Source organism: Chroicocephalus ridibundus, chromosome 7, assembly GCF_963924245.1.
Source record: "Chroicocephalus ridibundus chromosome 7, bChrRid1.1, whole genome shotgun sequence".
In the NCBI taxonomy this organism is placed as follows: Eukaryota; Metazoa; Chordata; class Aves; order Charadriiformes; family Laridae; genus Chroicocephalus; species Chroicocephalus ridibundus.
Window position 1 is genome coordinate 14,586,532 of NC_086290.1, and position 27,256 is coordinate 14,613,787.

At 47.0% G+C, this 27,256-nt stretch overlaps 1 protein-coding gene across 2 annotated transcripts in view; it reads right to left on the reverse strand.

The window, feature by feature from the left end:
- MRAS (muscle RAS oncogene homolog) overlaps nt 1–26,963 on the reverse strand; it is a 41,709-nt gene extending 14,746 nt beyond the window's left edge. Inside the window, exons 1-3 of one of the 2 annotated variants that reach the window (XM_063340968.1) lie at nt 26,805–26,963; nt 26,353–26,518; nt 3,795–4,005 (exon numbers count right to left, since the gene is read on the reverse strand). In XM_063340968.1, the coding sequence (XP_063197038.1) occupies nt 3,795–3,987 (193 nt within the window). In that variant the 5' untranslated portion in view covers nt 3,988–4,005; nt 26,353–26,518; nt 26,805–26,963. Of the gene's footprint in view, nt 1–3,794; nt 4,009–26,352; nt 26,519–26,804 lie in introns of both variants that reach the window. The other variant, XM_063340967.1, reaches the window with a different exon arrangement.
- Nucleotides 26,964–27,256: the final 293 nt, after the last annotated feature.

Below are 27,256 nucleotides of genomic sequence, written 5' to 3' on the forward strand. Positions count from 1 at the left end.
CTCGGCAAAAAGGGATGGATGGGAGACGCGGGTGGAAAGGGCAGAGAGGGAGCCCGGGGGAAGGAACGGCTCTTGGTGTTACTCCACGGGGATGCACACCAGGGCTGTGCAGATCTAGCCCAACACAAGGGCGCCCAGGGATTAAGAGGGGGACTTGGGAAGAAGAGAAATAAAATGGAAAACCGAAGCTCAGGAGCAGGAATACAACTTCTAGGCAGTGAAAGTTTCATCTAAATCATACCAGGGGAAGGCAAGGGAAGAGGAGGGAGATCACAGCCTCCTTCCACCCAACACACAGGCACAATTCCTTGCTTTGCTGGTACCAATTGGCACAGCCCTACCGACAGCTAAGAGTTTAGTCCAATCCATCAACGTGCCCAAGGCATGTGCTTGTAGCCATCTCTTCCTCTCCTCTTCCTCGCCACTTTTTATCTCTGCGGTTCATGAGCCATAAGGAATTTTGAACCACTGGGAATTTTTTGCCATATTAAAGTATTCCACTTTTGGCTTCATGCCCAGATTAATAATTCCAGACTGGCATTTTGCAGCCACACCAAAAGAAATCCTCTGCTAATTGCTAAGATAGCCAGCACACAGAAAGGAGTCTACAAAATTAATGACAGCAACTCAATTGGAGCAACAGCTAATCAAAGCAGATTAACCCTGGCCCCCACTTAATTCTGACCTGATGTGTCTATACTGCACCTGCGTGTGAATGCATTTAACCAAGCACATCAGTGTGCTGATTTCAGCATGGACAGCTGGGGATAAATGAAGATAACGTATGCAGAGAAAATTGGAGGCTGATCTTGAAGCCTCGTTGGGGTGGCAGCAACTGGAAAAATGGGCTAGCCACAAATTGCATGTGCATCCCTTATTCAGGTTAAGTGCCCTGTTCCACTCTACAACACTCGCCTTCCAAACACTGCATTGATGGTCTTTATTGCTAGATTTACGCCAACTTTATACGTATTTTTGTGTAGTGTTGGACTTGAAGACACCAAGCACAGGCCCCACAATCTTCTGTGAGGCAGGGAACTATCATAGACTCTTCTTTGGTGAGAAAATAGACACAGAGACACGCCCAAGCCAGAGAGCAAATATGTGAAAGAAGAGTTTGAATGCAGGTTTGGCTCCAAGGTCTAAAATCTGAAATAAAAGCCTATTCCATTTAAATCTACTTTCAACGAGACATTTCAGCAAAGGAAAAGAAAAATGCAAGTCAAACATTTCATCACGCTGCCAGTTAGTGCTATTGAATAAATGTACGTGGAGGTCTTCGTGGAGGCAAGCCAAATGCTTTATGCAAGCTGGCTAGCACAAGGGTTTTTTTACAACATAATGCTGGTGCGGATACCAAATGCTAGAGACGCTTTGTACAGAACTGCTCAGGCAACAGCCTGGAAGAGGGTGGGTTGTGTTTTCTTTTTTTTTTTTTTTAAATTAAGTTGTTGGATGCCAATGTATTTTTTTTTTTTTTTAAGAACTATTTCTGCAAACTTAGAAACTTATGGAGCCCCTAACACTATATCCTCACTTGGTAGTCTCATCTTCTAAAACGAGTTCCTACTTTGGGGGTGGGCAGCTGCTTCTTCCCACCAAGCACTGCATGGAACATCAGCTTCTAAAGGATTTGGTCATAAAGGACAACTGGAAAGTCTAGAATTTATCATGATGCATCTTTACCCTTCCTATCATGTTTGTCCCTAATTTTATACCATAAGCGATTCATGCAACCACGTGTAACCACAAGAGCAGCTGTCCAAGTACATGGTGACCTCCAAGAATGGCCTAGATCCAAAACCTATGATAGAAAGCTGTGGCAGAAGACACGTGTGATAATCTTTATGCCCTGTTTCTACTACGCAGACGGTACAGGCTCACATGCTTTTCCAAGCAAGAATATGGCTTTTCTTCCGAAATTCTGGTTGTTCAAAATCTCAAGCGGTAGGAAAGAGAAGGAGAAGCTGCAGTTTCACTTCTGTGGCCGCAAGACATCTGTGGGCACACAAACTCTGAAAGTCAGAGATTCCCAACATGCCATTCGAGGCCACAGCTGAATTCAGTTCAGCTCGACTACAGCCACTAAACTCCATCTGAGCAAAAGAAAGGCTTTTTCATTAAAACAAAGGGTTAAGTTTCTGCTTGTTGAAAAACAACCTCTTTCTCCACTCCCACTCAAGTCTGGGTTGTTTTTTGATTAAACAAAAATTCCAAATATTCAGTGAAAGATGCTTTTTCTACTTCCAAATAATTTACAAAAACCGGGCTGTTTCAGCCAAACCCAACGTTTACAGCAGCTGGTACTGTTATATCAGAAGATGGGGCATACCAGCGAAGATAAAGGTTGCTTGTTTTAGAGGGCTGGATTCTGACTAAAAAGAAAGAATGGATTTCAGTTACAGTGGGATTGGATTTTTCTTTTATACAACAATGTCATTTTAAAAGTAAAAGTGTACATTGGTTAATTGAGAGCAGGTATCTCTGATGCAGATGACAGGAAGAAACACATTTGGGCACCAATTTCACAAATATTCCCTCATATCAGATATCAACTACTAACATATTTAAATGAAAAAACGTTGGCAAGATTAAATTGTTTGGGTTTTTTTAAATACTGAGTAAAGGCTGTTCTTTAAGGACCTTGGGGCCATTTGTACTCACTAAATTGGATCTGATAAATCCTTAAGAGTGCAATGAAGGTCTCAAGTGTCCAGACCGAGCTTAAGGTCTTTACAGCAAACCCCACCAGCTTCCACGTTCCACCACTCATGCCAATTCCCCAGTTTTCTGTCCCCACACACCAGTGATACATACGCAGAGACACCAAAGATCTTGAGCACCTTCAGGACAAGAGGATGGAGGTAGGAACTTGCCACAGGTGAGGTTAAATTTCATTCAGTTGTGTTAGTGGCCACCCACATGCACTTGGGTAACTAAGACACAAAATATTTGCTTGCTTTTATGTACTACCTAATTATTGTATAAAGCCAAACAAAACTTATAATATTAACAGCAATATTCCCCTTATGGCTGTGGTCAGTCTGACTCTTGCAGCACAAACTAATAAGTTGCAGTTGAGGTAATACAGGGCTTTTTCCTCACGTGCAGAATCAAGGTTTTTTGGTTGGCTGCTTTGGTTTTTTTTTTGTTTGGTGTTTGGTTTTGTTTTTTTTTTTTTTTGTTTGTTTGTTTGTTTTAAAAAAAAGAAAGTGATTTTTCTTCAAAGAACTAAAAGATCTTGGCTACAGCAGCTCTCCAGGCTGGTACCCTACCCGTCTTTAAATTAAACAGATAACTAGATGTGAAAACATCATGCCTGAATTACAGGAGTTCAGAGGTATTACAATTCTTCACTGTCAGTGGATGACAGTTTTGATTAAATGTTCTTTCTGGTTATAACCCTCCTTCAGTTACCCACTCACTGTTATTTCCCAGGGGATGAGCCTAACCACAATGAAATATCATTAGCAATAGTCACCTCACAGTGCTACAATTCATCCTTCGTAGAAGCCCACCCCGAATGTCTATGATGATCTGTAAGTTTTCACACTCTGTCAAGAAATGTTTGTGTGCAGAACTGGAACCAACACAACTGGAAGCAGAAGCTTTGCTGGAGGTCAGCAGGGGACCACGTGTCGCAGCTCACAGGCCAGTTTGCACTCAAATTCCTGGCAGCCCACGGCGGAGTAGAAGGGACACGAGGGCACAACAATGCTGTGGGAGGCATTGAGGTCTATTTGTACTTCTGCTCAGCTGGAGGGGAAAGGGGACCACGAGAGTAACTTGCTTACCATCGAGGATTGCCCATTGCCCGTCTATTTCCGTGTGTTTCAGGTAGGAGTCTTCAATAGTTGGGTCATAGTCTGGCACAAAAATCTTCTGGAAAAACTGAATGGTGAGAGCACTCTTCCCCACGCCACCATCTCCAACCACCACCAGCTTGTACGTGGGGAGGTTTTCGCTGGGAACAGCACTTGTAGCCATGCTTCCAGTGTGCTAAACCTGCTGGAGAAAGAGATCATCTCCGATCACTCATTAGCAATTAAAAGAGGGCAACGTGCACAAGATGGTTTTTACCTGCTGCCTAAGCAGTGAGGACGAAGGCAGTACTGACATCCAGCACCTACCCTCCACAAGAGCTCTACTGCAACCCAGAGCCATCACTTAGAAGTGTAGACAACCCCCCCACTGTGGCTTGTTTGCTCCTGCCTTGTCTACAAGGACTGCTAATTGCCACCAAACGCGTGTGCAAAACTTTTATCATCTGAATACCTTTCCTATAGGGACTGGGCCCATGAGGCCATGCCAAAAATCACCAAAGGCCAGGGCAGCTGCCAAGTTCCAGTTGGCAGTGACCCAGTGCCATTGAGAAGCCAGAGCCTTGCTGCTCTTCACTGCTTAACTCGGTACAGCAAACACTGAATGGTGTATTACATCCTGGGGCCAGATCTGCCTGCAGAACTGGTGGTGATGGATGAAATCAGAGTTAAAGGCCCAGCCCTGGCTCTGCCGACAGACAAGTTTTCAAGTTTGAGAAATGAAAACAAGAAGGCAGCAGGCCAGGAACAACAGGTGGTTTTTGGTTTGCCCCCCCCAACCCGCCTTTCTTTTTTTTTTTTTTTTTTTTTTTTTTAAGAAAAAAACCCACCCAACCCTGCTGTGGCAGGAAGGCTGGTTTCTGCGGCTATGACACAGTCGGAGAGGCAGGAGAGCAGCTTCCCCTGCAGCCCGGTCACACCGCTCCCCTCACCTCGGCTGAGCCGCGGAGGAACTGACTCTTCAAAGAAAGAAGAAAAAAATTCACTGGCTGCAACTGGCCAACGGCACGCGTGTGTGGAGAAAGGAGAAGAGGCAGCCATTGCTGAATGGCCCATTTCAACACTCAACAGCAGTGACCGCTTATTTAAGAAGCGGCCAGGTGAGCGGTTTGGTATGTAGACTGCAGAAAGCAGAGCCCTCCACCCACCTGCCACACATGGGCAACAGCGATGCTCACTCAAATCACACGGACAATGGGTGGCCATCTCCCAAATCTGAATGGCCATTGCATTTTCAGGGAGGTCTTCAGACATTAAAAAAATAAAATAAAAAAACTCCATCTTAATGGAGTTTTGGCTCAAGAGAGGGCAGTTGATTTCCTTGGTATCGGTTTTCTTGATGCAAGCCATCCAGCACGGGAGCAGCTGTGGTGATGCTTTCTGCAGGCACCTTTTCCCATCCATTTTGGTTTTCCCATCCATTTTGGTCTTACTTATGCCCTTCTGGCTGCAGGCGCTGGCTGGGGTCAGCACTGAGGGGGGACAAGGACTGCTCTAGACTACCTGCTCTGGGGAAGCCCCCATAAACTGTCGGCATCCCGATCTGTATCCACACTTCCCCACACAAGCTTTTGGAGGCTTTCCCAGTAACCATAGGAATTTTTCTTCATTAAGAAGAGGACTTTAACTTGTTTGTTCTCAGAGACCACCGAGCAAGGCCGATGTGCTGAGTGCCACAGCTCACCCAGGTGGTGCTCAGGAGCCGAGGCTGCAGGGCTGCTGCTTGCACTGTGCAAGTTAAGCCACCAAATAAAATAATTTTTTTTCAGCCTATAGCATAGAATATATTTTTTCCCAGAAATTCTTTCATTTTGATATTTTTCAAATAAAACACTTCAACTTTTCATTTCCAAAGAGGCCCAAAGGCCAACGTGGACCATTTTTCAAAAAGACAAGAGCATAACCCCGTAATGGTTTGATTTCATATTGAAGAAGATACCAGCTTTCCAAGTTTATTTTCTAGTTTCTCTAATCCCTTTCTCCTAAATCACTAGTTCAGTTTAATCCAAAATACTGAACTATAAAGGCACTTGCCTGGGGGTCCCACATTCCTTACTGTATACTGGAGACCTCATCCTTTGAGAAAAGGCTTTTCACAGTCATTTCACAGCTCTACTAACCAGATTTTCCCTCCACTACATATCCACCTTCCCACACACGCAGGCAAGTGCACGAAAGAAGATAAAATAAAACCAGTTCTGAACATTCATATTTGAATTTAAGTTTTAATTATGGGAAAAACATCCTCAGGCCAAAGCAGCCTGTGGAATTTGAGCCATAATCTAAAATATAACTTATGAAACTTGAGTGATTCACGGTATGCTTTTTCTGTCCACAACGTAGGCATGAGAACAAGGCTTCTTTGCTACTTCTTGCCTCTGATGACCATACCATAATCCGACTAGTGCCAGCAGGACCCAACTCTACCTACAGTCCCACCTACAGTCACAGCTCAATGCCAAAAGAGAAAACACCTCCATTTTTTAAATGAGGGAATCTCCTCTCCTCCATCCTTCCCAGCACACATTACGTATGATAAAGTACAGCTTGCACTTGAGGAACTTTTGCAAACACAGGAATAAATTCCCATATGCATAATCTACATGTTGTGCGGGTTAAATGCCTTGACCTCTGATTAAGGTCACGTACTGGATATTTCTCCTTGAGCCAAATGTATAGAAACTGTCTTAGTTTCTCCTCTAAAATCCTGTAAGGGAGAGAGAGGATGATCACAGAGGTGAGATTGCTGAGGCTTTTAAGAACTGCAAAGGCCTCTTGTCCAAGTTGAGACAAGCCAAAATTTTCAGAGCAAGAACAAACATGATCAAGTCTGCTTGTTTCTATACCATCTTTGGAGAAATTCTTGAGAACAGCAAGAATTTCCACTGCAAGCAACAGCTGCTGGACAGGGAAAAGGAGACCAAGCACCAGCTGACCTCCCAACCAGTCTTATCGCAGTTCCTCACCATAATTCCAAGGAAAAGTTCCTTACATGCATTTTTGGGAGAGTAAGCAACTTTCTCATACTTACAAGATCACACATCAATAAGCAGCATGCTCAACTGCACAGAAACCTACAAATTTCAACTTAATTTCTCATTTTTGCTTGGAAGACCAAGTTCTCTTTCAGCATAATCCTGCTTGGGTCAGCTGATCCTCACAGGCCCTTTAGTACAGAGACCCTGGCTAAAACCCTGTAACCCCCAACCCATCTGTCAACAATTTTTTCGCTGTGCCTGTGACCAAGATTTCACCCCATCCTTCTTCACACGGCGGAGTGGCTCCAGCTGGGCAATATGAAAGGCCGATTGTTAGTGACATGTCGAGGGACAGGCCGCGGATGTGAAAACCATACTCCATTTGTGCATGATTTTTGACCTTATCGCAAAACCACAAGCTACTGCTCGGCAGACAAGCATTACATTTTCATTGACATTTAGCACCAGCCCCTTTAACTCGCTCCTCAGAAGCCTCAAGCTTATCTTGCATGAAATGCTCCCCAAAGTACTAGGATAATATGTAGCCCATTGTACAAACTGTGAATCTGCCCAACACGCTTATGGGTTGAATCGGGGCATTTGCTTCCCGTCTTTTTCAGAAGTTTGGTCATACCGTACGTCTATGCAACCAGACTGAGCTTAGGGAGAAACAGCAAGAACAGAACTCAAAAAAAAGTAATTAAAAAAAAAAGTTAGGCACTGTAGGCTGGTTTGTTGAGCAAAAACAACATGCATTTTAGGTGATACTAGCATGAACAGATGAAAACTTCTACTGAGTGTCAAAAGGCAGCAAGTTTAGAGCCTGGGGCCAGGCTCTTTTCAGTGGTGCCCGGGGACAGGACAAGAGGTAATGGGCACAAACTTGAGCATAGGAAGTTCCACCTAAACATGAGGAGGAGCTTCTTTACTTTGAGGGTGGCAGAGCACTGGAACAGGCTGCCCAGAGAGGTGGTGGAGTCGCTGTCTCTGGAGACATTCAAAACCTGCCTGGACGTGTTCCTGTGCAACCTGCTCTAGGTGACCCTGCTCTGGCAGGGGGGTTGGACTAGATGATCTCCAGAGGTCCCTTCCAGCCCCTATCATTCTGTGATTCTGCAGGGCTGTTTCTATGACACCAGCAGCCGCTGGAGCGGCAGCACCCAGCACACACTGCTCAGCTGGGCAAGCGCCTGCTGGGTACTGTCCCCAGCACACCGCTGGAGGTCCCCTGCAGTGATAACTGCCATTAAACTGCCCTAATTTCTCATGTATTTGCTAAGCAGGGTCTTCATGCACTCTGAACCCAAAAGACATGCTCATGCCCAAAGCCAGACAGCTACACTCTCTGTCAGAGAGCCGTTAATGCTCATGGAAACGCTCCTCCTTGTACTGAGATGGCAGGCCCCATGGTCCCAACATGCAAGTGTGTAATGCAAACCCCCCAAAAGCCAAGTACATCAATCCCTCTACACCTCCACCTGCCCTGATAACCAACGCAAGATGACAGCTCATGCCTTGACGAGATTATCATCTAAACCAGCCAATAAATCAAACCTTAAAAACAACATATGTCACCCCCTGGAAAATATTAAACACTCCCAAAGGTGTGCAGAGCTTCTGCGCCGGCTGGTTACGTTGCTATGGGCAAGTGCACAAGACTTGGGCTCATTTTCATGTGTTTTTGGCAAGAGTACTGACACAGTCATCCTTAGACAGGAGCAAGAATAAGCGTGTTTGCTGGAGATCTGACTGAGAAAAATGAAGCACAGACATTTTTATCTATTGTCTGAATACAAAGCAGCATGTGGTAATAAGCTAACAAGCTCTGATGGTAATCATCTTACAATTTATATAGTTGTTTATTTTGAAGGAGCCAAGAGAAGGATCCATACCCTACGCAGACGAATGCCGTCAGGGCTCTGGTTAAGTCACTGGAAGGAGGCTGATTTATACTGGTGTCTTCGTACACAACAGCAAGTTCTGTGTCCTGACAGTACGAGCCAGTAAGGCTGAGACAGCCAGAAATCTGGCTACTTCTAGGGTAGGTGGCAAGGAAAAAAAGAGAAACACTGACCCACGTGTCACTGAGGTTGAGCCTCCTCTGCAGAAAGGGTTTCTTACGGAGGCAGAATAAACTGCATAAAACCCCATTTACCTGTCTGGACATGGGGATGGAATGGAAGGGCTCAGCTATCCTCCTTGGAGCAGCCACAGAATATAAAAACACCAAAGATGAAGAAATTCAGCTTAGTTTGTGTGATTAGACCCCCAAGCCTCAACATACAACAATAATAAAATCGACCCTAGGTATTTGATATTCGATGTGCGAGCACCCCTATCCCTGGTTTCAGCTCTGCTCTCCTGGAGGCACAGTTCCCAGGGCAAAGCCATTACAGCAGGTAAACGAGCTCAGAACCAAGCCCTGGATTTGCAGGAGAGGTTAGTGCAATTAAAGACACACGGGCTCCCTAACAGAGAAGCTCAGTATGACAGTGATTTACGGTCACCACGGCAACATGCAACACAAATTGCTTAATTCTGTTATGAAACCTGAAGAAAAGCTGCAGCAGGGTCTGTGTGGGAACCACCAGCTCCCTCCTCCTCTGCTGCAGCTCTCCAAAACTGACAACTTTAAGGAGCCTGCGGCCTCTATAGCAATAGGCTGAGATTTAGCATATACTTATGTACGTACACTGGCCAATTCCATCAGCCCATGGCCAAAGGAATTTGCCTATCATCGGCTTGCTTTGGTCTATGGATAGCTCTTCACATACATCCTGCCAGAGCTCTGCGTAGCTGAAGACACCAACCTCACCTGAGGCCGAGGAAGACTACCAGCGACTGAGGCTGCCAACTACTCCTACGGTTGCAAATAATAACTCTTCCTCTAGCCACAGCTCACTCGATTACGCCCTTTTACCCGTCCACTTTGCAAGCACTAGCAGCTCTATGCAGTGCCTCCAGGGTTGAAACTCTGCAAGATCTGAACACTTCCCTCCCTGTTCCTCTTGCAGACTGCTGGCTGCAGCCACACAACCACCACGACACACCCAGAGACGCTCGCCAGGTACCAAAATAGTTCAGGCTTTTGCATCTCAGGCAAACCCTTGGACAGGGAGCTCCTGAGAACCCTTGAAATATGGGACATGCCCATTTCAGAGGCAGCCGCCTCCCTTGAGTCATGCTGATCAGGACCAAATGAACTTCAGGAATTTCTCCCTTGAGCTGGCATCACCGTGTCCCAAAACTTCAAGAGCCAAAGGACCTGTAGGTGTATGAACAACGACCGACAATTATTATTATTAAATGAAGATGATTAACTCTTAGCCAGGTTTCCTCCAGTCTGTGAGATTTCCTGCCTGGTCAATGCCTCAAAAAGGACACACCAAGCAAAAGCTGGACCACATGCAAGTCTTCAGTGGGAAGTCAGCATGGAAGAGATCCATCATGTGGGAAGCCAGAGCCTGACGCGCTTTGTAGTTCTGGCATTAAGTCGTTCAAAACCCAAGTCAAATTTCAACTCTCTGAGGTTTTCTAAAAAGGAGGATCCTGCCAGGTGAGAGCGCTCTTAACTCCCATCAGCTTCCAGGGGATCTGATGGAGCCCAGCACCTGGCAAGACCTGCACAGGAAATTACAAGCATTTCCTTTTGGAGCAGTGATCAAAGCACTATCAGACTGCTACTAAAGAGGAGGGGGGAAAAAAAAAAAAAGTTGTAAACCAACTGTTGTTTAAAAATAAAATACTCAACCCAGTAACAAAGAGTTGCAACCGGTTGGGTTTTCAATTTAGGGGATGTGGTAGTGGATCATGGAAGTGGCCTCATGAATTCTCCTCCAGCGCAAAAAGATGCTGTACCCCAAGGGCTGCGCTCCCTGATCTCCTCACCGGCTTCCCATCCCAGCCAGACTTTTTCTCCTTTTCCACCCGAGATTGCATCACCTCCCCCACCACACAGATGCTGCTCGGATTTACTCTAAGAGAAAGAAAACGCACCGGGGGAGTAATGAAGCACTTGAGATTCACACAAAAGGCAGCTAAAGGCAGTAGCTGCCTGATGAATACTTGGTAGTTATTTCAGGAAACATGGAATTATAGTCTGAACAAATAGTAATAATAAAAAGCCACGTCACTGGAAATTGCTTAGGTGGTAGGCGGCCTCCCCCGTCTCCCCCCGCCGCGAATCCTTAAACGATAAGAAGGAGCCCTTGCTGTAGCACTGAGCAGCAGCTTTCCCATGGCCAGGCTGGGCTCGGGGGCTCACTCATATTTACTTGGAAGCATGTGCTTGTCGGTGTCCTGATCTGTATGTAAGTGCAGCACAGAATGCGTCAATCATATTGACAAATGTCATCCCAAACATACTCTGCTTCCCTCCCCCAGCTCCTCCTCCACCTCCCACAACAGCTCCGTTAATCTTCAGCCTGTTTCTCTTGGTGATGTAGTGCCCTTTTCAACATACGTAAGAAGATTCCTGTCACTCTGACAAGCTAACAGTCAGATGCAGAAGCCAGATTATTATTATTTTTTTTAATTAAAACAACATTGAAGTCAGATTTGGGTCTTCTGTACAGTTACAGCCCCGCTGCTATCAGTCTTGTAGGAGAATCCAGATATGTGACCAGAAAGCAGCTTATGCGAGATCCATTCCTGTATCACTCAGACCTCGACTAAAACTGTATGGCTGCCAGTTTAGGGGTGTCCACTGGAGGCTGATCCAAGCCTTTTGCCAAGGCGTGAAAGGAGAGCATCCCTGCACAGTAACTGGGGCCCGAGGAAGCGGATGGCTCACCTACTTTTACTTCCATCGCTTCTCATGTGTTTAAATCCACCAGCCCTTTCCCTACTCATTTATTTCCAAAGCTCTCGGGAGACATCAGAGGATGACAGATTCCTGTATTACTCTTGAAAATTCTTTGCTAGTGAGGCCAGGAATGCCTCTCCTATGTTATCATGGAACTGATGAAGCTGACCTAAACATACTGTAGCAAAAAATCAGATAGCCAAGATGTTCCCCTGCCCTGCCCAGCCAGAGATAACACAACAAGAACAAATTTACAGTGGAGGAAGCGGCTTCGAATTCCAATAGCTGCCCTTCCTGCTTGCACAATCCCTGGAAATGGGCAGCTTCCCTCCTACACATCCCAGCCTGCTGACACGCCAATAAAAAGACCCCAAATCCACTGCCCTGGGTGGTTTTGCTGCTCTTATGCTGCTCAGCAAGGTTTCCAAAGCAATAGCCCAGTGCTGCGCCAGTGCTCTGTGTGCAGCCAGATGCTTTACTGCCTGCACGTGGTCCTGCTGCTGGCGACGCAGCCAGATGTGCATGGCACAGCCAGATGTGCATGGCACAGCCCTCCTGGCCTCGGCCAGCGCTGCCTTGGGCAAGCGGAAGCGGTCCATCTGATGAATTCATGCACGGCAGCACAGAGCTGTGGGGGGATCCTGAGCAGCACCAAGAACTGCCCACCATGGACTCCAGCCTGCCTTCCCCACCACGGCCCCGCAGCCCCCTGCCAAAACAAGGGGCGGTTGATAGTATCCTGACCACGCCGTGCACCCACCCCTCCACCCAGCTCCTTGCCGGCTCATTGCGCTGTGGTCTTATGGACATCATGCTGTGCACGGGGCAGGCACGGCTGAGCCAATGCACAGACTTCATGGCACCTACGGTTGCTTTGGAGATGGTTTATGGATAGAAAGGGTACAGGGCCATCTCATTCCTGTCACACTCCCACAAATCAATCATTACATTTGGCTCCAAGTTTCTCTTCCAGTCAGGCTCAATTTGGTATTTAATGCTTTTTACATCTCCAGTGTTGCTAGCAGATGTCTTTTGGGATGTAAATGGCTTTTTAAAGACACCCTTCCCTCCTGGCAAACACACTCTGCATCTCTTCAGACAGCTCTAAAGAGCTGGAGGCTGTAAAGGTCCCTGGTAATAGCATTTCCACGAGGGGATAGGTGAATCCTATCAAGTCCTAGGCTGATGCTCCCTCTCTTGGGGCAGAAGGTGAGAAGAGTAGGGATCTCCTCGCTATTTCCAAACCTATGCGCTCTACTGCAAATGTCCAAAACTTGACCCATGACTATGTCCTTTCTAGGCAAAAAGGAATATTATTGTCTCTATCCTATGGGAAAAAAAAAGACAGGCCAACCATTCTCTCTCTGCATTGTAGTGTTCCCTGGAATTACCTGTGAGCTATGGGGCAGCACAGATGTTTCTGCAACGCTTCTACACCCCAGGGCACAGGGCAGGCTTGTAGGGTGCTCTCTCAATTTTCCCAGGCTCCTGGGCGGAGGACAGTCCTCCTGGCTCCCTGCAACCCATTTGATACTCATTTACAGCTATAGAAGAGCACAGAACATGCTTGTCTGTGATGCTGGTGCTTTAGTAGAGCTTCACCAGCATGGGCTTCAGAAGATGAAGGAACAGCCATCTCCCAGTTTTAGCCAAATAGGCACTTGGCAGATTTTAGGTAGAATTTCATGACTCTCAATCCCAGAATCGTGCAGAAGGCTATTTTCCGGGCATTTCCCAGGTCCATGTCATTACTCTGTCACTTGGAAGACTCCAAGATCTCATCACTGGCCCGGAACCATAAAAGTCATTTTTTCCAGGCTCGTTACAGTGTCTGCCAAGAGCATGAGCCTCTTATTTACGTACAACATGCTGGGCAGGCATCTCTGTACTTGGCAAATCCAATGGGCTTGTCTGAAAGAGGAGTGTGGGCAGAGCTCAGGGCTGGGTACCAGGGTGAGGGATGGGATGGGGAGGATGCTGCGTGGCCCCCTCCTCTGTCCTACACATGGTGACGCACGGCTCCATGAAGCCACAGCATCCCCGCCTGAGGACAGGGTGCACATACACCACCAGCATCCCAGCCATGTGCCAGGCCAGCCCCAGCGCCTCTTCTCAGCCCTTCTCTTTGTCAAGCTGCGCGGCTCTCACCTCCCTCCCTGCTATCCTCCTCCTGCTCCCTGCCAGCCTGGGCAAGCCCTCCTGGTGGCAAACACACACCTTGACACTCAGACCAGCAGGCAACTGGCCAAACCACCCTTGAGGAACAGAGTTTAGCCATGCACGAGTCAAGTCCTCCCTCCAATCGAGTGCATTCATCCTGCCAGCACCAGAGAGAAGCATCCTGCAAGGATACCCCTTCTGAAAAGAGGTACTGGGGTCTCAGCCAGTGTTGCTCAGTACCTGCACTTTGCTGTTGGACGCTCAAGTTTCTTCTTAGCTGTCACAAGTGGACAATTCCATATATTGGAGAACAGCAGCCTGAAATCAACACATCTTTGAAAACACCCTATGGGTAGGTTGACCATAGGTCACCCCTGTGGGCACTCCTTACCCTCCAGTTTCAGCACAGACTGGCACCAGGATACCCTAAGCCTGTTCCTTCTGTGCTCAGTCTAAACCCTCTGCCTCAACTTTTAAGTTATTCAACTTACAGCCGCGTGGGAGCATATATATGTACATTCATTAACACTTCCATTATGCCCCGTGGTTTGGCAGGTGGTGCTGCATTATGGATTTAAACAGTGCCAGCAAGTGAGTCTACAGCACTTCACTCGATTAGCATGCTATGGGAAATCATCCCTCAAAAGTGTTTTGCACTGTCGTGAAGCACCTCCGATGAACGAGGCAACAGCAGGGCTCCAACCACCACTACCTCTGTGCAATCACATCAAAATTCACTCACAAACTTCAGGGAAAGACAAACCCCCTCAAAAATCAATTGCCACATGAAAAGGAGAAGGAATAGCAGAGTATCTCCCCAGTTAAAGGAAAAGGGAGAGGCACACCCTCCACTGCCATTGCCACAAAGCATGTTTCACACACACCAAACCAAAACATCTGCTTTTGCCCTGTGAACTGTTTCTAGCATTCACATGGGAGAAACACACCACACACGGCTATACTCATTTCAGCACTCAGCCTTCAAGGTGCTCAGCCTCCCAGTGCCCCATGCCAAAGATGATGCCTTCTGTTGAATCATCAGGCTGGCGCTAACAGATTTCCAGAAACTCTGCAGTCAGATTCCCCGAGGGGATGCCGTTCCAGAGGGATGAGGATCCGACCTACCGAGGAGCTCCCTCCCCACATCAATGTGGACAGCAAACACACCACTCAGTATTGGCAAAGGGGCAGATAAGGACCTCTGATGGGACAAGAGGATAAAACATTGGTTAAACACCGATATCACCACATTGCTTATCATTTACTGGGGCTGGACACGCTCATTTTTCCTTAAACATGAGTGGTCCTACAAGCAGTTGGAGCTGCAGTGGTACAGACAGCTGGGTCCCACAAGTGTACAGGACTTCTGCTTTACCTGGGCAATGGGAAGGGTCTTTCACTGATAAGGCCACACATAAACTGAACAAAGCAAAGCACCTGGGCAGTTTCTGAGTCTAGACTATTGAGGTCACATCAAGAGTTACTTTCAAAGAAGAATCCTTGGTCCTTGATTAGGTCTTCCAGAGCACCGTTTTGGTTCAATTACTCTGCTCTCCTGTCTGAATAGGTTTCCTTGCTCAGAGTCTCCTGAGTTTGAATCCCCTACAGATATTGGCTGAGAAGCTTCATAGAAATGTTTAGGCTCCGCCTTCAGAGTCCAGGAAGATCTGTTTTTGACTTCCATCCACCACACAGCTGTGAAGTACAGCTATCCCGCTGCAAAGTCACAACGGCATCAAGACATCAAGGTCTTTTCTCAAAAATAGTGGGATGCAGCGTTGTGTTGCTCTGACCTTATGGTAGATCTCATATGCCATTCCTATGCCTGCATAGTACCACTACTTTTTAAACAGCAAGCAAAGAGCTGTTAGCCTTAGTCCTGGCAACTCAGGTAAATCTCTCATTTGCATCGTATTTTATATACCAGACTCACAGAAACAGTGAGAAATTTTCATTTGGCCCTTCTTGGAACTGATGGATTCTCCCTAGGGGACATTCACTCCATGTAGGGGTCTTTTTCATATGCTTCAGTACATTCAAGGACACTGCAAAAATAAAATTAGAACTGAAAGACAACTATAGATGTCCTTATGTTTTATCTTGACCTTGTGAGCTATAACACAACATGGGATGGTTTACCCTGATGGTGTCTTGACATGTTTCTGCATATAAAAATCTCTCTATTAAAAGCACAGATAGAGAAGGCATGGATTGCAGCCACTTGAAAAAAAAAAAAAAATAAATAAAGCCCCAAAGCATTAAGGGCTGGTAAGGGACAAGATTACTTTCATCCTGCCACAGCATGTTTCAATTTAACCACTGCATCTCTCAGCACTTTTGGTTCATATTCTTTTACCACACAGAAACACAAGTTTGGTATACGCCCAACCGTAGGAAAGGGAAATGATATTTTGGGTCATCAGCTCCACCCACCGTGTCCACCCACCCCTCCACTCCACAAGGCTTTTGAAGCACACTGGTCTCAAACAGGAGCGAGAGCACATTACCCCAGGGTCAGGAGGGCCTGGGGAGCCGGACTGCTCCTGAGGTTGGGAGGCATTTCGGGAGCTTGTTGGGGCCAAGAGGCTTTGTCAGCAAGTTCTTCACCTCCTGCCGCCCATGAGGACACCCTGCCCAGGACTGCCTGCACCTCTGCCCCCACCACGGGCTCTAGCAGGCACTTCCTCACCTCCTTCCCCAGCTCCTCACTCACTGCCTTGAAGGTGGCAGACCTCCACCTACTGCCTGAGTTCAAAAACCCTTCACCGCTTTGGCTTAAACAACTCTTCTTTGTCCCATCTCACCTCTCAGCTAGACCCGTCCACCTCTCTGCAAGCCTTCCCAAGCCCATGTGAACTGCAGCTACTGTTATTTTTCTCTATTTTTTTTTTTTTTTACCCCAAAACAGATGAGGCAACCTGACCTCCAAACCAGAGAATTGCTCCCAGTGTTTTGTGCGGCAAAAGGATTTATTCTTATGCTGCACAAAACCAAACAGATGCTTCAGGATATGCCTAAAAACACAATTTTTCTGCTTTGCTTCGACAACGTAACATTTATTCCCATATTCTTGTGAGGCTGGTATGTAAACAAGAGGGAGTGACTTGCTGTGCTCTGGAGACCTTAGCATAAGAGTTGTATTTCTCTGCCCTCCCGGATCCAGTAAGTCGTCCTCCTGAGGTTCAAAGAGTTTCTGAAGCTCATAATTTAAAAATCTAAGGAATAAAAATGGGTTGCTGGAGATCTTTACCAACAGAAAAGTAGATTGAAAATGTTCTGTTATTTAATAATTCAAATCTCAGTCTGCCAAAACAGACTTGCCACATTGCAAAAAGAATAAGAAATTATATATCCCCTTAGCTAACTTTGCTGATTAACATGAAGGACTTTTCACGCTCTGCAGGCATTCAGTCCAAGTCAAACTTTTGAAGCTGGACTTAATACTCCACAGGTAAATCTCATGTAAAACAACACTTGCTGCTCACAGGAGAGGGGTGATGCAGCACCTTATCAGCATCTCTGTGCGGCATGGAGCCATTCTGCAGAATGCGCAGAGGAAACGATGCTCCACAGAGCGTTTTAACAGAGCATTCAGTATCTCTTCAGACCAGACCAAACCTCAAGAAAAACAAATGGTCCGCTCAGCTCCTCATGCCTGCTATTTTGCCTGTTTGCAGATTAAATTTGAAAGCATCCACAGCATGTGGAGGAAACAGAGAAGCCTGTCTCCCAGCGCTCTGCCCTTGAGCTACAAAATATTTTCTGAGGGAAGAGCTGCAAGTACTCATTCAAGTCCAGATCATTGCGACGGCTCATCGTAACCTTGGTACTTTTCATCCAGAGTTACAATCCTTCACTGGCTACCACCAAGGTTTCTTCAGGTGGAAACAAAGCAGGACATGCACAGGATGGGCTCAGGCGATACTTGCTTTCTTCTCCAAGGATGGTTATGTCAGATGTAGGCTTGTGGCTAGGCAAGTACCTTAACAGCGAGATCATACGCTGCTCTGAGAGCTACAATGACAATACTTCATGTTACACTGTTGTTTCACAAAAACAATTCACAACAGCTTGGGGTTTTGCCAGAGCACTGGGGCATGTCTCCTCCTCCTCCATGGCTAGCTGGGGACTCATCCCCACCAACGCTAGCAGCCATCAAAGCAACCTCCAGCCTGCAGCTCGGCAGTGAGCACTCCTGAGCAAAGGGATTCCTTCAGTGATCTCCCCGTTCCTGGTTCATCACCCCAACCCAAGCTCCGTGAATACCCTCGATGATTATTTCTGGGATCGAGTGCCGGGTATCGAATAACTTCTTCCCCATGAGTCCTACTTTACAGATAGATGTCCCCCACCCAGCAAGTCTTGTATGTACACTGGTGGCACTAATACTTCCATACCAAGTATTACACAAGACATCAGCTACATATTTTCTGAAGATCACAATCTCTACTAAGTTGCCAGCTGTCTATGCAGACCACTCAAGAGCTATCTTGGTATGTTAAGTACAGATGACAGACCCGGTAACAATGTCTGGATGTGCCTGAAAGATTAAATTCCATCTGCATCCTGTTACTTTTTATCATTTCATACCTTTTTGGAGTCTTTCTGGTGTCACAACAACCAACTGGTAAAGAACTTGTATCACAGGCTCACAAACTTACAGAAGAAAATCCTTTAAATGCTTTTTTGGAGTGACCAGGTGCCTGGAGACATGCTACAGTGCATGTTTTAGTAGCTCTTTAAGCGGGAAGGCCAGTTCAAGAAAAAAAATGGATGAGATTCCCACTACACCAATGTCCATGAACATCCTTTCAACTTGGGTTGGGTGGGTCTTTGTTCCAGCTATTGTATACCAGACTCACCACCAGGCTTTGTGCTTCCAGCAATGCAAATAACTGATCCCTATTCAAAAGCTCTTCAGTCCCTCTTAAGATTGCAAGATGAGCACGTAGTTGTTTCCACAAATCAGAACCAGCCTTGCACCATTACAGCCTTTTCTGTTTTCCAGCGTACCCTTCAAAAATATATTGAGCATGCTGATATTGATACTGATATGACCAGTTCTTAAAAAAACAAACCAAACAACAACCAAAAAAACCCCAACCAAAAAGCCCGATAAACCTGAAGATTTAACTTTAGTAATTATTTTCTGCTCACTTTGAAAACTCCTCCTCTCAAATAAGAGGGAAAAACAGTGGAGCTGCAGAGCACCTTGCTGTTACCAAATCTGCATTTTCCAGGCACACCGCGCTGTCTGGGTTTGTTCACAGCGAGGCCGTCTCCATCCTCTGTTCTTGGCCCACCCAGCAGTGAAATCCCAGTCCCAGTCCTTCCTCCACCTGCGACCGGAGCTGAGCCATGCTGGCAATCAGCCACTTGGAAAGGTGAATTCACAGGCACTCTCAAACAGAACAGTATTTCATTAAGGAACTTTTAGATAAATGCCATAAGCGAAGGAATCTGAGCCCTGGCATTTCTGTGTCCCTATCAGGCTCTGAATGGAGAGCTCTGGCAGCTTGTACCGCAGCAGACCCTGGCCATGCTCCTCTTTGGGAGCACAGCTCTTTAGAGGAGCGGGCAGAAGCCGAGAAAAGCCCAGACTCTGCCTGCTCCCACCCAGGGTGCACGTACCTGCTCATGTGGTGCTGTAGAGCATGGCCAGAGAGGCACAGGGACGTCGCTCTCCTGGTTGTGACCCAGAGCTGAGTAGCATCAACCCCTGGGACGGTAAGATCTCTGCTGCAGCCCCCGGCTTGGCGAGCTCCTGCCCCAGCCCAGGGAATTCAACAGCACTGAGTGCTCCCAGGTTTTTCAAGAAGAGTATTTCACTGTAACCAGCACAAGGTACATGATATGGGCCCCGAGCAAGGCACAGCGTGACTTATGGATGACTTCAGCGGGCTTTAGTTTGATCCGTAAATCCTCTAGACACTTCACAAGAGTGTTGCTCAACTCCCGCTGCCTTCAGCCTCAAAAGAGGTAGGCATAAATACTTAGCATTAGCATAGCTCCCCATGACTCATTTTTTCTCCTTTTTAAATATAGCATCCTATAAATGTGGATACATTCTGAGCAATAAAACTCATATTGTTACTGTTCACCATGCAACCAAAACAAAAAATTCCTCCTGTCAGCTTTGCGACAGCTTCCTCCCCCGAAACCAAAACATTGGCGCCCCTCACAAGGCCAGGATGGAGCAAGGGTGGCTATTCTCCATCAGGGAGCCCAGGCAGCACAGGGACACAGTGTAGTGGCAGCAGATGTGGAGCCAGCAGCTGGGCAGAAGGCTTCATCGTCAACCCAACCACTCACATCAACTTTATTAAAAAGAGCAGAGCTGGCTCTGGGCACAGGAAGAACCGGGATTTGCCCAGAGGAATGGAGTTTCGATAACTGTGAAGCAGCCTGTGCCTGCACTGGGGAAGCCAGGCTTGCTGAAGAAGTGGTGGTGGCATCTTTAGTTGGTGGATGCTCCCCATTCCTCATCTTCCCCCAGATATATATCATCTTCCTCCCTCCATCACCAGGCTTGAGCTTTCCTCCTTAGAAAAGCCAAACCCCACATTGTCTAGCCAAGGAACTGTCCCAAGCGCCAAGGAGGAACCTGATGGGAAGAGCATCAACCAGAGCTTGGTGGTTTTCATGGGAACTGAGATCCAGTTTCAGCACCCTCCTGCCCATCCTGCTGCACTTTCCTGCGTGATCCTGCATGCTGTGTTTAGCTTTACTGAACGCTCCCATTCCCCAGCAGTACAAGTGAGATAAATAGTAGGTCCCTATCTCACAGGTATGTTGCAAAATAAATAGATTTTGCATTACAAGCGTCACAGGAATGCTTTAAAAATTGCACAAGTATCAAGATTAATCCATCACTGCTGAACAAGAAACCCAAGACTGATAGCAAATTAAAGTCTTACCTACACAAACAAATACCAGAGTATGCAAGACTGTTTTCTTAGTTTATCTGTTTCTTCTGATAACCGTGTTTGCCCTGGTGACTCAAACTGCCGCAGTCACAAGTTGTTTGAATTCAGTGCACCAAATCATGTCTGCAGAAATGTATGTTTTGTTCTGTCTACAGCGACGGCCGAGACATCAGTCATGCTCCTAGCTGTCCTCAACACATAGCTGAAAATACATGCTCACGTCCATCCTGCTGTCAGGTGACTGAAGAATAGACAGTTTTACATCTTGAACCTCTCTAGTAAGATTAGCCATGAGAATCTATTTTCCACCATATTCTTCTAATCATTTTTTCAACCTCCTTATTTAATATCTGAAATGAGCAGAGTGGCAGAGCTGCCACGCTCGTCCTAGAAACTGTCATTTTAAAGATGTGATAACAGAAGCCTTTTCTTAAAACTTCCAAGAGTATCTGTGGGTTAAAAAGCTGATTCCTGTTTAAAATCATGACTAAGACTCTTAGGAATCCAACTCCCAAAGTCACACAGGTAGTTTTGAATATGTTACCCTTTTAGAGTAATTATGCCATCAAAGTTCCAGTCAAAAGCTGATGAGCGTTACTAATATATGCCGATGGGTGAGCCTGTAAGTGAAGGACCTTCTTGCTTTATTCACACTCCAGTAAATCAGAAAGCACACCAAGACTTATTTTCACATACAAGTGTAACAGACCTGACCCCAGGAGACACTTAGCAGGGTTAACCCACAGCCCAGGGAGCAGGTGTATTGTAAACTGCCTGCGAGCTGACGCAGTTGTACTCCGTTTTGCTGAAGATGATGGAAACTTGGAGCAGCTGTTGGGTCTTCAGTGGACTAACACCAGTTGCTACATAAACCAGTGGTCTGGCCCACCACGTTTGACCGTTACAAGTCACCCTTCAGATGCAGGACAGCCCCCAGGAAGTCCTCAGTGACACTCATATCTAGAGCAAGAACAAGGGAGATGCAGTGGGAGTTGGCTGGGAGACCAAGCAATAACCAAACACAGAGAAAGCAGGGATCAGCAAACCATTTGGGGGCATTCCCTCCATGCTTGAGAAAATACATCGAGATTTTCCCCTCCATGAAATAAAACACCTACTTCAGGTACATTTAGCAGGTTAATACGGGATGAGAACTGTTGTACATTCAAAAGAGAGGCTTTCTATGAGACTACGTGGAATCTGCAGCAACAAAGAAGGCTTAGACAGTGGAGGGCTGAGAGAGATGAAGAAAGATTAAACCATTTTTACCACATTGCATAAAGTCATATATTTGGTACAACATTCTTTCTAGAAGCAGACCTTCTGAAAGAGAAGGCAAGGCAGGCATTATGTTATCTAGGAGAAGGTGAAGGGGTGTCAGCACACATTTTAAGCTGCTCTATAGTAGTAATAGAAGAAAGTAGTTCAAGATTTTAATCTCAAGCCCATCAAGGGCAAACAAATTCTGAGGCAAACAAGATTTAGCCAAAAATTAATTAAGAAAGCCTCATTTGTAGAAGCACTAAGAAATTCTGCTGGTCAATTCTGTCTGGAAGAGAAGCAGCAGGAAGGGGTGAATCAATCCCAGAGTATCTCAGATACTTAGATGCCTTCTGAAGTATCTCGGCATTTGCTATATTTGTGCTCCCAAAACATCCCACAAAGAAAATTCTACTACCCCATTTTAAAAAGAAGCAAAGCAGGCTCAATGAGAGGCAGATTTGCATTTATAGGTATCTATAGGAGTTGCTGACCTCAGCCTACCCGCCTTTGGGCGGTCTGTGTCAGAAAAGACACCTGGGGGCAGGTTTTCCATCTCTTCAGCTACCTCTAGCCATTGGACTGCTCTCCCTGATGAAACCTATATGTCTTGCAGCACTATCCACCACTTACTGAAGAACTAGTGGCTGAAGCAGTAAAATTAGCAGGAGACTCAGTTATAAGTACAGCAAACTACTTAAAAATATCATTAACCTCCCCCAACACTGCCCCCACCTCTTCCCTCAATCATTATTTCAGGAGACATATTTTTGTATAATTATTTCATCATCTAAGAAGAGGTGGCCAGTTTGCCATATCTCTATGCAAGATTTCAATATGTATTACTCCTCCGCTGACATTTTCTCATATATATATACACATGCATGCATGGATCAGCAATTGCTTCACCACATTCTCAAACGGAGAATGAGAGTCATAAATCTCAAAAAAATGAATACGCCAAGAAACTCAGCATCTGAAGTTACAGCTGTTCATTTCTTCTCTTCGTTCAGAAAGAGCCAGTCATGGCTTATTGCAGATGTTATTGAAGTTGATGGACTTGCTCTAGATTTACACTGGATACAAACACTCAGGATGTGACCCACTGGAGCGTTGGACCTTCATTCCCCCATGGAGAAAGATACAGCCAGTGACATTCAAGTACAGCAGGAAGGCTGTACTCCCCTCCCCACTAAGTATCTTCTGTCAAGTCCCTCCTGTAGGCAATAACAGGAGAAGCATAACTCCACCAAGGAGTGGGCTAACGTTCCTCCCATCTGCCAGTCCCACGCTCATTCTGTTTTCACTTGGACCAAATCCTCCCAACCCCTTCTGCTTTATTCTTCATTAAACCTGGGTGCCTCAGACACCAAGAATAATATCGTTGATCTTTGAAAGGTCACTTTCAAGACACATTTCTGTATCTTTTAACACCACTTCTCTTCCTCGACCCTGTCTATAGTACTGCCTTGGAAGCCTGAAAATGAATTCCATATTTTCCATATTGAACCTGTTCCCTCAGCCCTGATCTACTTATTTATGACAGTAAAAGCTTATGCAAACACCACCACCACCACGCAAAAACACTCCCCTCTTTGTTCCTGGGGATTCATGTTAATATTCTCCATCTCCAGAGCCTGCAGTCCCCTCTGCGTCGAGGGCTGCACGTTCCCACACTGAGGCGCAATCCCTCCTGCCTCCACCTCTGCAGGTAAAAGAGGTAAAGGAATGCGCAGTCATGGCAAAGTTACAATGTGGGGGCAATGGCAGCTCCCACGTGTGGGGGCACCACATCGTACCATATGCCCCATGGAGGCTGAGTGATGCTGGAACCAGGAATGACAGCATCACAGAAGCAGTGCAAAGCAAACAAACCAAGCAAAACCAAATCAAGACTGGTCCAGTTGAAATCTGGAGCCTAAAGCTTTCACAAGGCAGACTGATTCATCCTAATGAATTGACTCACCCGTACCCTGTCAGCAGGGATGCCCAGCTTGGACACCAGGGGAGGTAGGTAGAGGCTCTTGGCTTGAATCCAGCCACAAAATTCACACCCAAATTTCACACCCAAAGAGGGATGATAACAAGGAAAGGGCAGAAATGAATGGAGCCAAACAGCTTTCCCTCCAGAGGAAGGAGCCTTCCAGAATTAAGAGCAGAAGGGAGTAGAGTTTCTGCCCTGATGGTCTCAACAGTGAAACACCACCCCAAGCATGTGGCACGAGCTGAAGGACCACTCAGGTCCCAGGTACAGGGCACCGTTTCTGTCTGCAGTTAAAGAGCTCTAAGGGTCCACAGCACGATATCAACAATAATGATTCATCACATTCGTTTGTCCTTATGTTGCCCTTGTGTACTACTTTGCCAGTGACAATGCCAGCTCAGGTACAGGACTGGCCTCTTCCTTCCAGGCCCCAAATGCCATGTCTCCCCCACTGCCAAAAAAAAAACATGTGGAAAAGGAAAAAAGTCCTCTCTAACCAACAGATGATGCAGTTTTATTCCTCTCTTTTGTTAGCCTCAGTTCCAGTTTAACGAAAAAAAAAAAAAATGAAAATCACCCAATGCAACACATACCAAAAACTCCCCTCATGAAGAAGGCAAGCTTTGTTTCTGTAATTCTTAGTTCCTCTGCAAAAAATTTTGAGCTTGTGAAAACACCCACCAAAAAACTTCAATAAATAGAAACTGCCTTTCACATCATTTCTGAAAACAGATGCTGGGCCAGCTCTGCCCCTGGTGCAGCTGCTCTGATTTGGGAATCATGCTGGTGGGGTGTTTGGCCCCCTGCAATCTGGGCTGCACACTCTATGGTACAGGATAATTCCTGGAATAGAGGAGCAAAATCAAAGAAAGTTAAACAAATTGATGCAGGACTATAATACAAAGAACACCCACTTCCTATACATGCTATTATTTTTAAAGAGATGCTGACAGCTTTGTATTTTCAGCCTCAAGTACACAGAAAGAAATCCTAGCTCTATTAGGTAGTCCAAAGCTATGCTATTGAGAGGTGGTTTTTTTAAAGCTATTACTTCATAATTTCCTTGCCACACCCTTGTTCTCTCTCTTATCTTCTCCTAGTTTTCCTTCAGTTAATAGACCCCATTTTTGCAGTGCCCCAACAGATTCAGAGCAACAGAAATGCACCTTTCATAAAGAAAAATAATGACAGCTGACCCATGCAGCCTTAGGCCTCTGAAATACATCTCTCTTGTGCAGAAGAGGCCTGAGCTAACTGCATAATTTCATGGTGAAAATTCAGAAAGCACATCTATATCCAGGTATGACTATAAAGCTTGTTCTTAGTACCAACTGTTGTATGAACAACAGTTTCCAGGTAAGACATAAATAAAATGTTTCCAGGCAATAGCATCGCTTTAAGCCTGCCACCAAAATCCAAACACAGATGACTTAAGATACCTAAGGAGCTGCTAGCTTAGATTTTCACACTTTCATAACATTAGACAACTAACGTAGAAAAGTGCCAGGTAGCGCAGGCTGCAGTTACCTGTGCTGCGGGGAGAGCCTCATAGGGGGGTCAGCACTTCACGGGGCACTTTGCTCTTCTAACAAAACCCTGAACCGCCAAGGCATAAAGTCATCACCTTGACGGGGAGGGTCACTAGAGCAGCCAAATGCAGGATGCTGAGACTGGTCCACCCAAGGTCTAACTCTTAACTTGCTCCTCAACTTGCCGCCAGCATGGCTTTATCTTTGTTTCTCTGTCTGGGAAGCAGGGTTTTCTAAACACTGTCTCTAGAGATCTCGAGCCCTTTAAAAAAGAAACAAAGTTGCAAGTTTTCTTTCTAATCCCAAACAATCCAAGCACAAGAGCTGAAAAGTCCTTGTCCTTCAGCCGCGGTTCAGCTTGTTTTCTTAAAAGTAAAACCAGGAAAAAAAAGTACCTCCTCCTCTCCCTGTTTCTTTGTAATTAAAGATACCATCTATATCTTCCTTCTAAAAGTCTAGTAAATAACTCAAACAAATGAATCTGGAAGCTTTCACAAAGTATTTAGTGGTCCAAAGCAGCTTCAATGCAAGATAAGAAATCTTGCAATACGCAGATCAGAACATGCAACGGGTTGGAAAGTAAAAGATTAGCGTGGCTCTCAATCTGCTGGGGGGGAAAAGCCCCCAAACACAACAAAAAATCCAGCAAAACGCTCAATTTATAAAGACCTTTCATCACACAGTGTAATTCGAGAGTTTACACAGTGTAACTCAGTGACCTTCTCTCCCCACCACACACCCAGAAAAGACACGACACCCACCGCGGTCCAACCATCGCTTTCCATATTCCAATTTTCAAGCGTTCAGCAGGGAAAGAAAGACACCCCCCCACACACACACCACCCCGCCCCAGGACACCGAAAGCCCCTTGCGGCACAAAGCCACCGTACCGTCCCGAGCCCGGCCTCCGGCGTTGCTGAGAGCGGCGGCTCCGCGGCGACAGCCCGTTCTTCCCGACACCGATCCGCGGGCAGGGAAAGCGGCGGAGCCCGGGGAGCGCTCCTCCTGCCGGGGGGGCTCATGCCAGAGCGGGGCACCGCATTTCAGCGGGAATTACTGGGGGAAAGAGAGAAGGGAAAGCCCCGCCGCCGTCACCGCCGGGCGTCACGCTGAGCTCCCCCCCGCCTCCCGCGGGCTTTTCACGCGTGGAGCCCCGCACCTCCTCGCGGGGCTACCCCGCGCCCCCTGCCTTCGTGGGAGGGGGAGAAACCAAAAGAAACGGCCATTTATTGGGTCGGGGTTTGGTTTTTTTTTTGTTCCCCCACCCACCCCCAAAAGCACCACCCACCCCCGAGCCCTCCAACCCCTGCCACCCCCCACCCCCGCCCCAAGCCCCGCTCACCCACGGCCGCGCCGCCCTCAGCGCCCGCCCATGCCCGCCGAGAGGCGCCCGCGGCCGGGCAGCGCCGCCGGCCCCTGCCCGCTCCCGCCCCGGCGGCCGCGGCCGGGCAGCCCGCACCCGGCCATCCCTTATATCGCCGCGGCGGCTGCTATAAATAGCCCGGCCCCGCCGCCGGGGGCCGGGCCGGGTGCCGCCGGCGGGGGTTTCTCCTCGGCGGCGGGGACCCGCCATCACCTGCGGCTCGGTGGCTGGCGACCCGTTTCTCACTTTTTGGACTCATTTTTTACGCCGCTGACCGGCGGGCGCGGGGCGGGGGAGCGGCTCCCGGGGGGGTGCCCGGGGCTCGCCGACCCCCGGCGCGGCAATGGGCCCGTCCGCCGCCGCAGCCGCGTTAAGGTGGACCGCGGCGGCGGGAGCGGGCGGCGGCACCTTAAACCGCCCGGGCGGCCCGT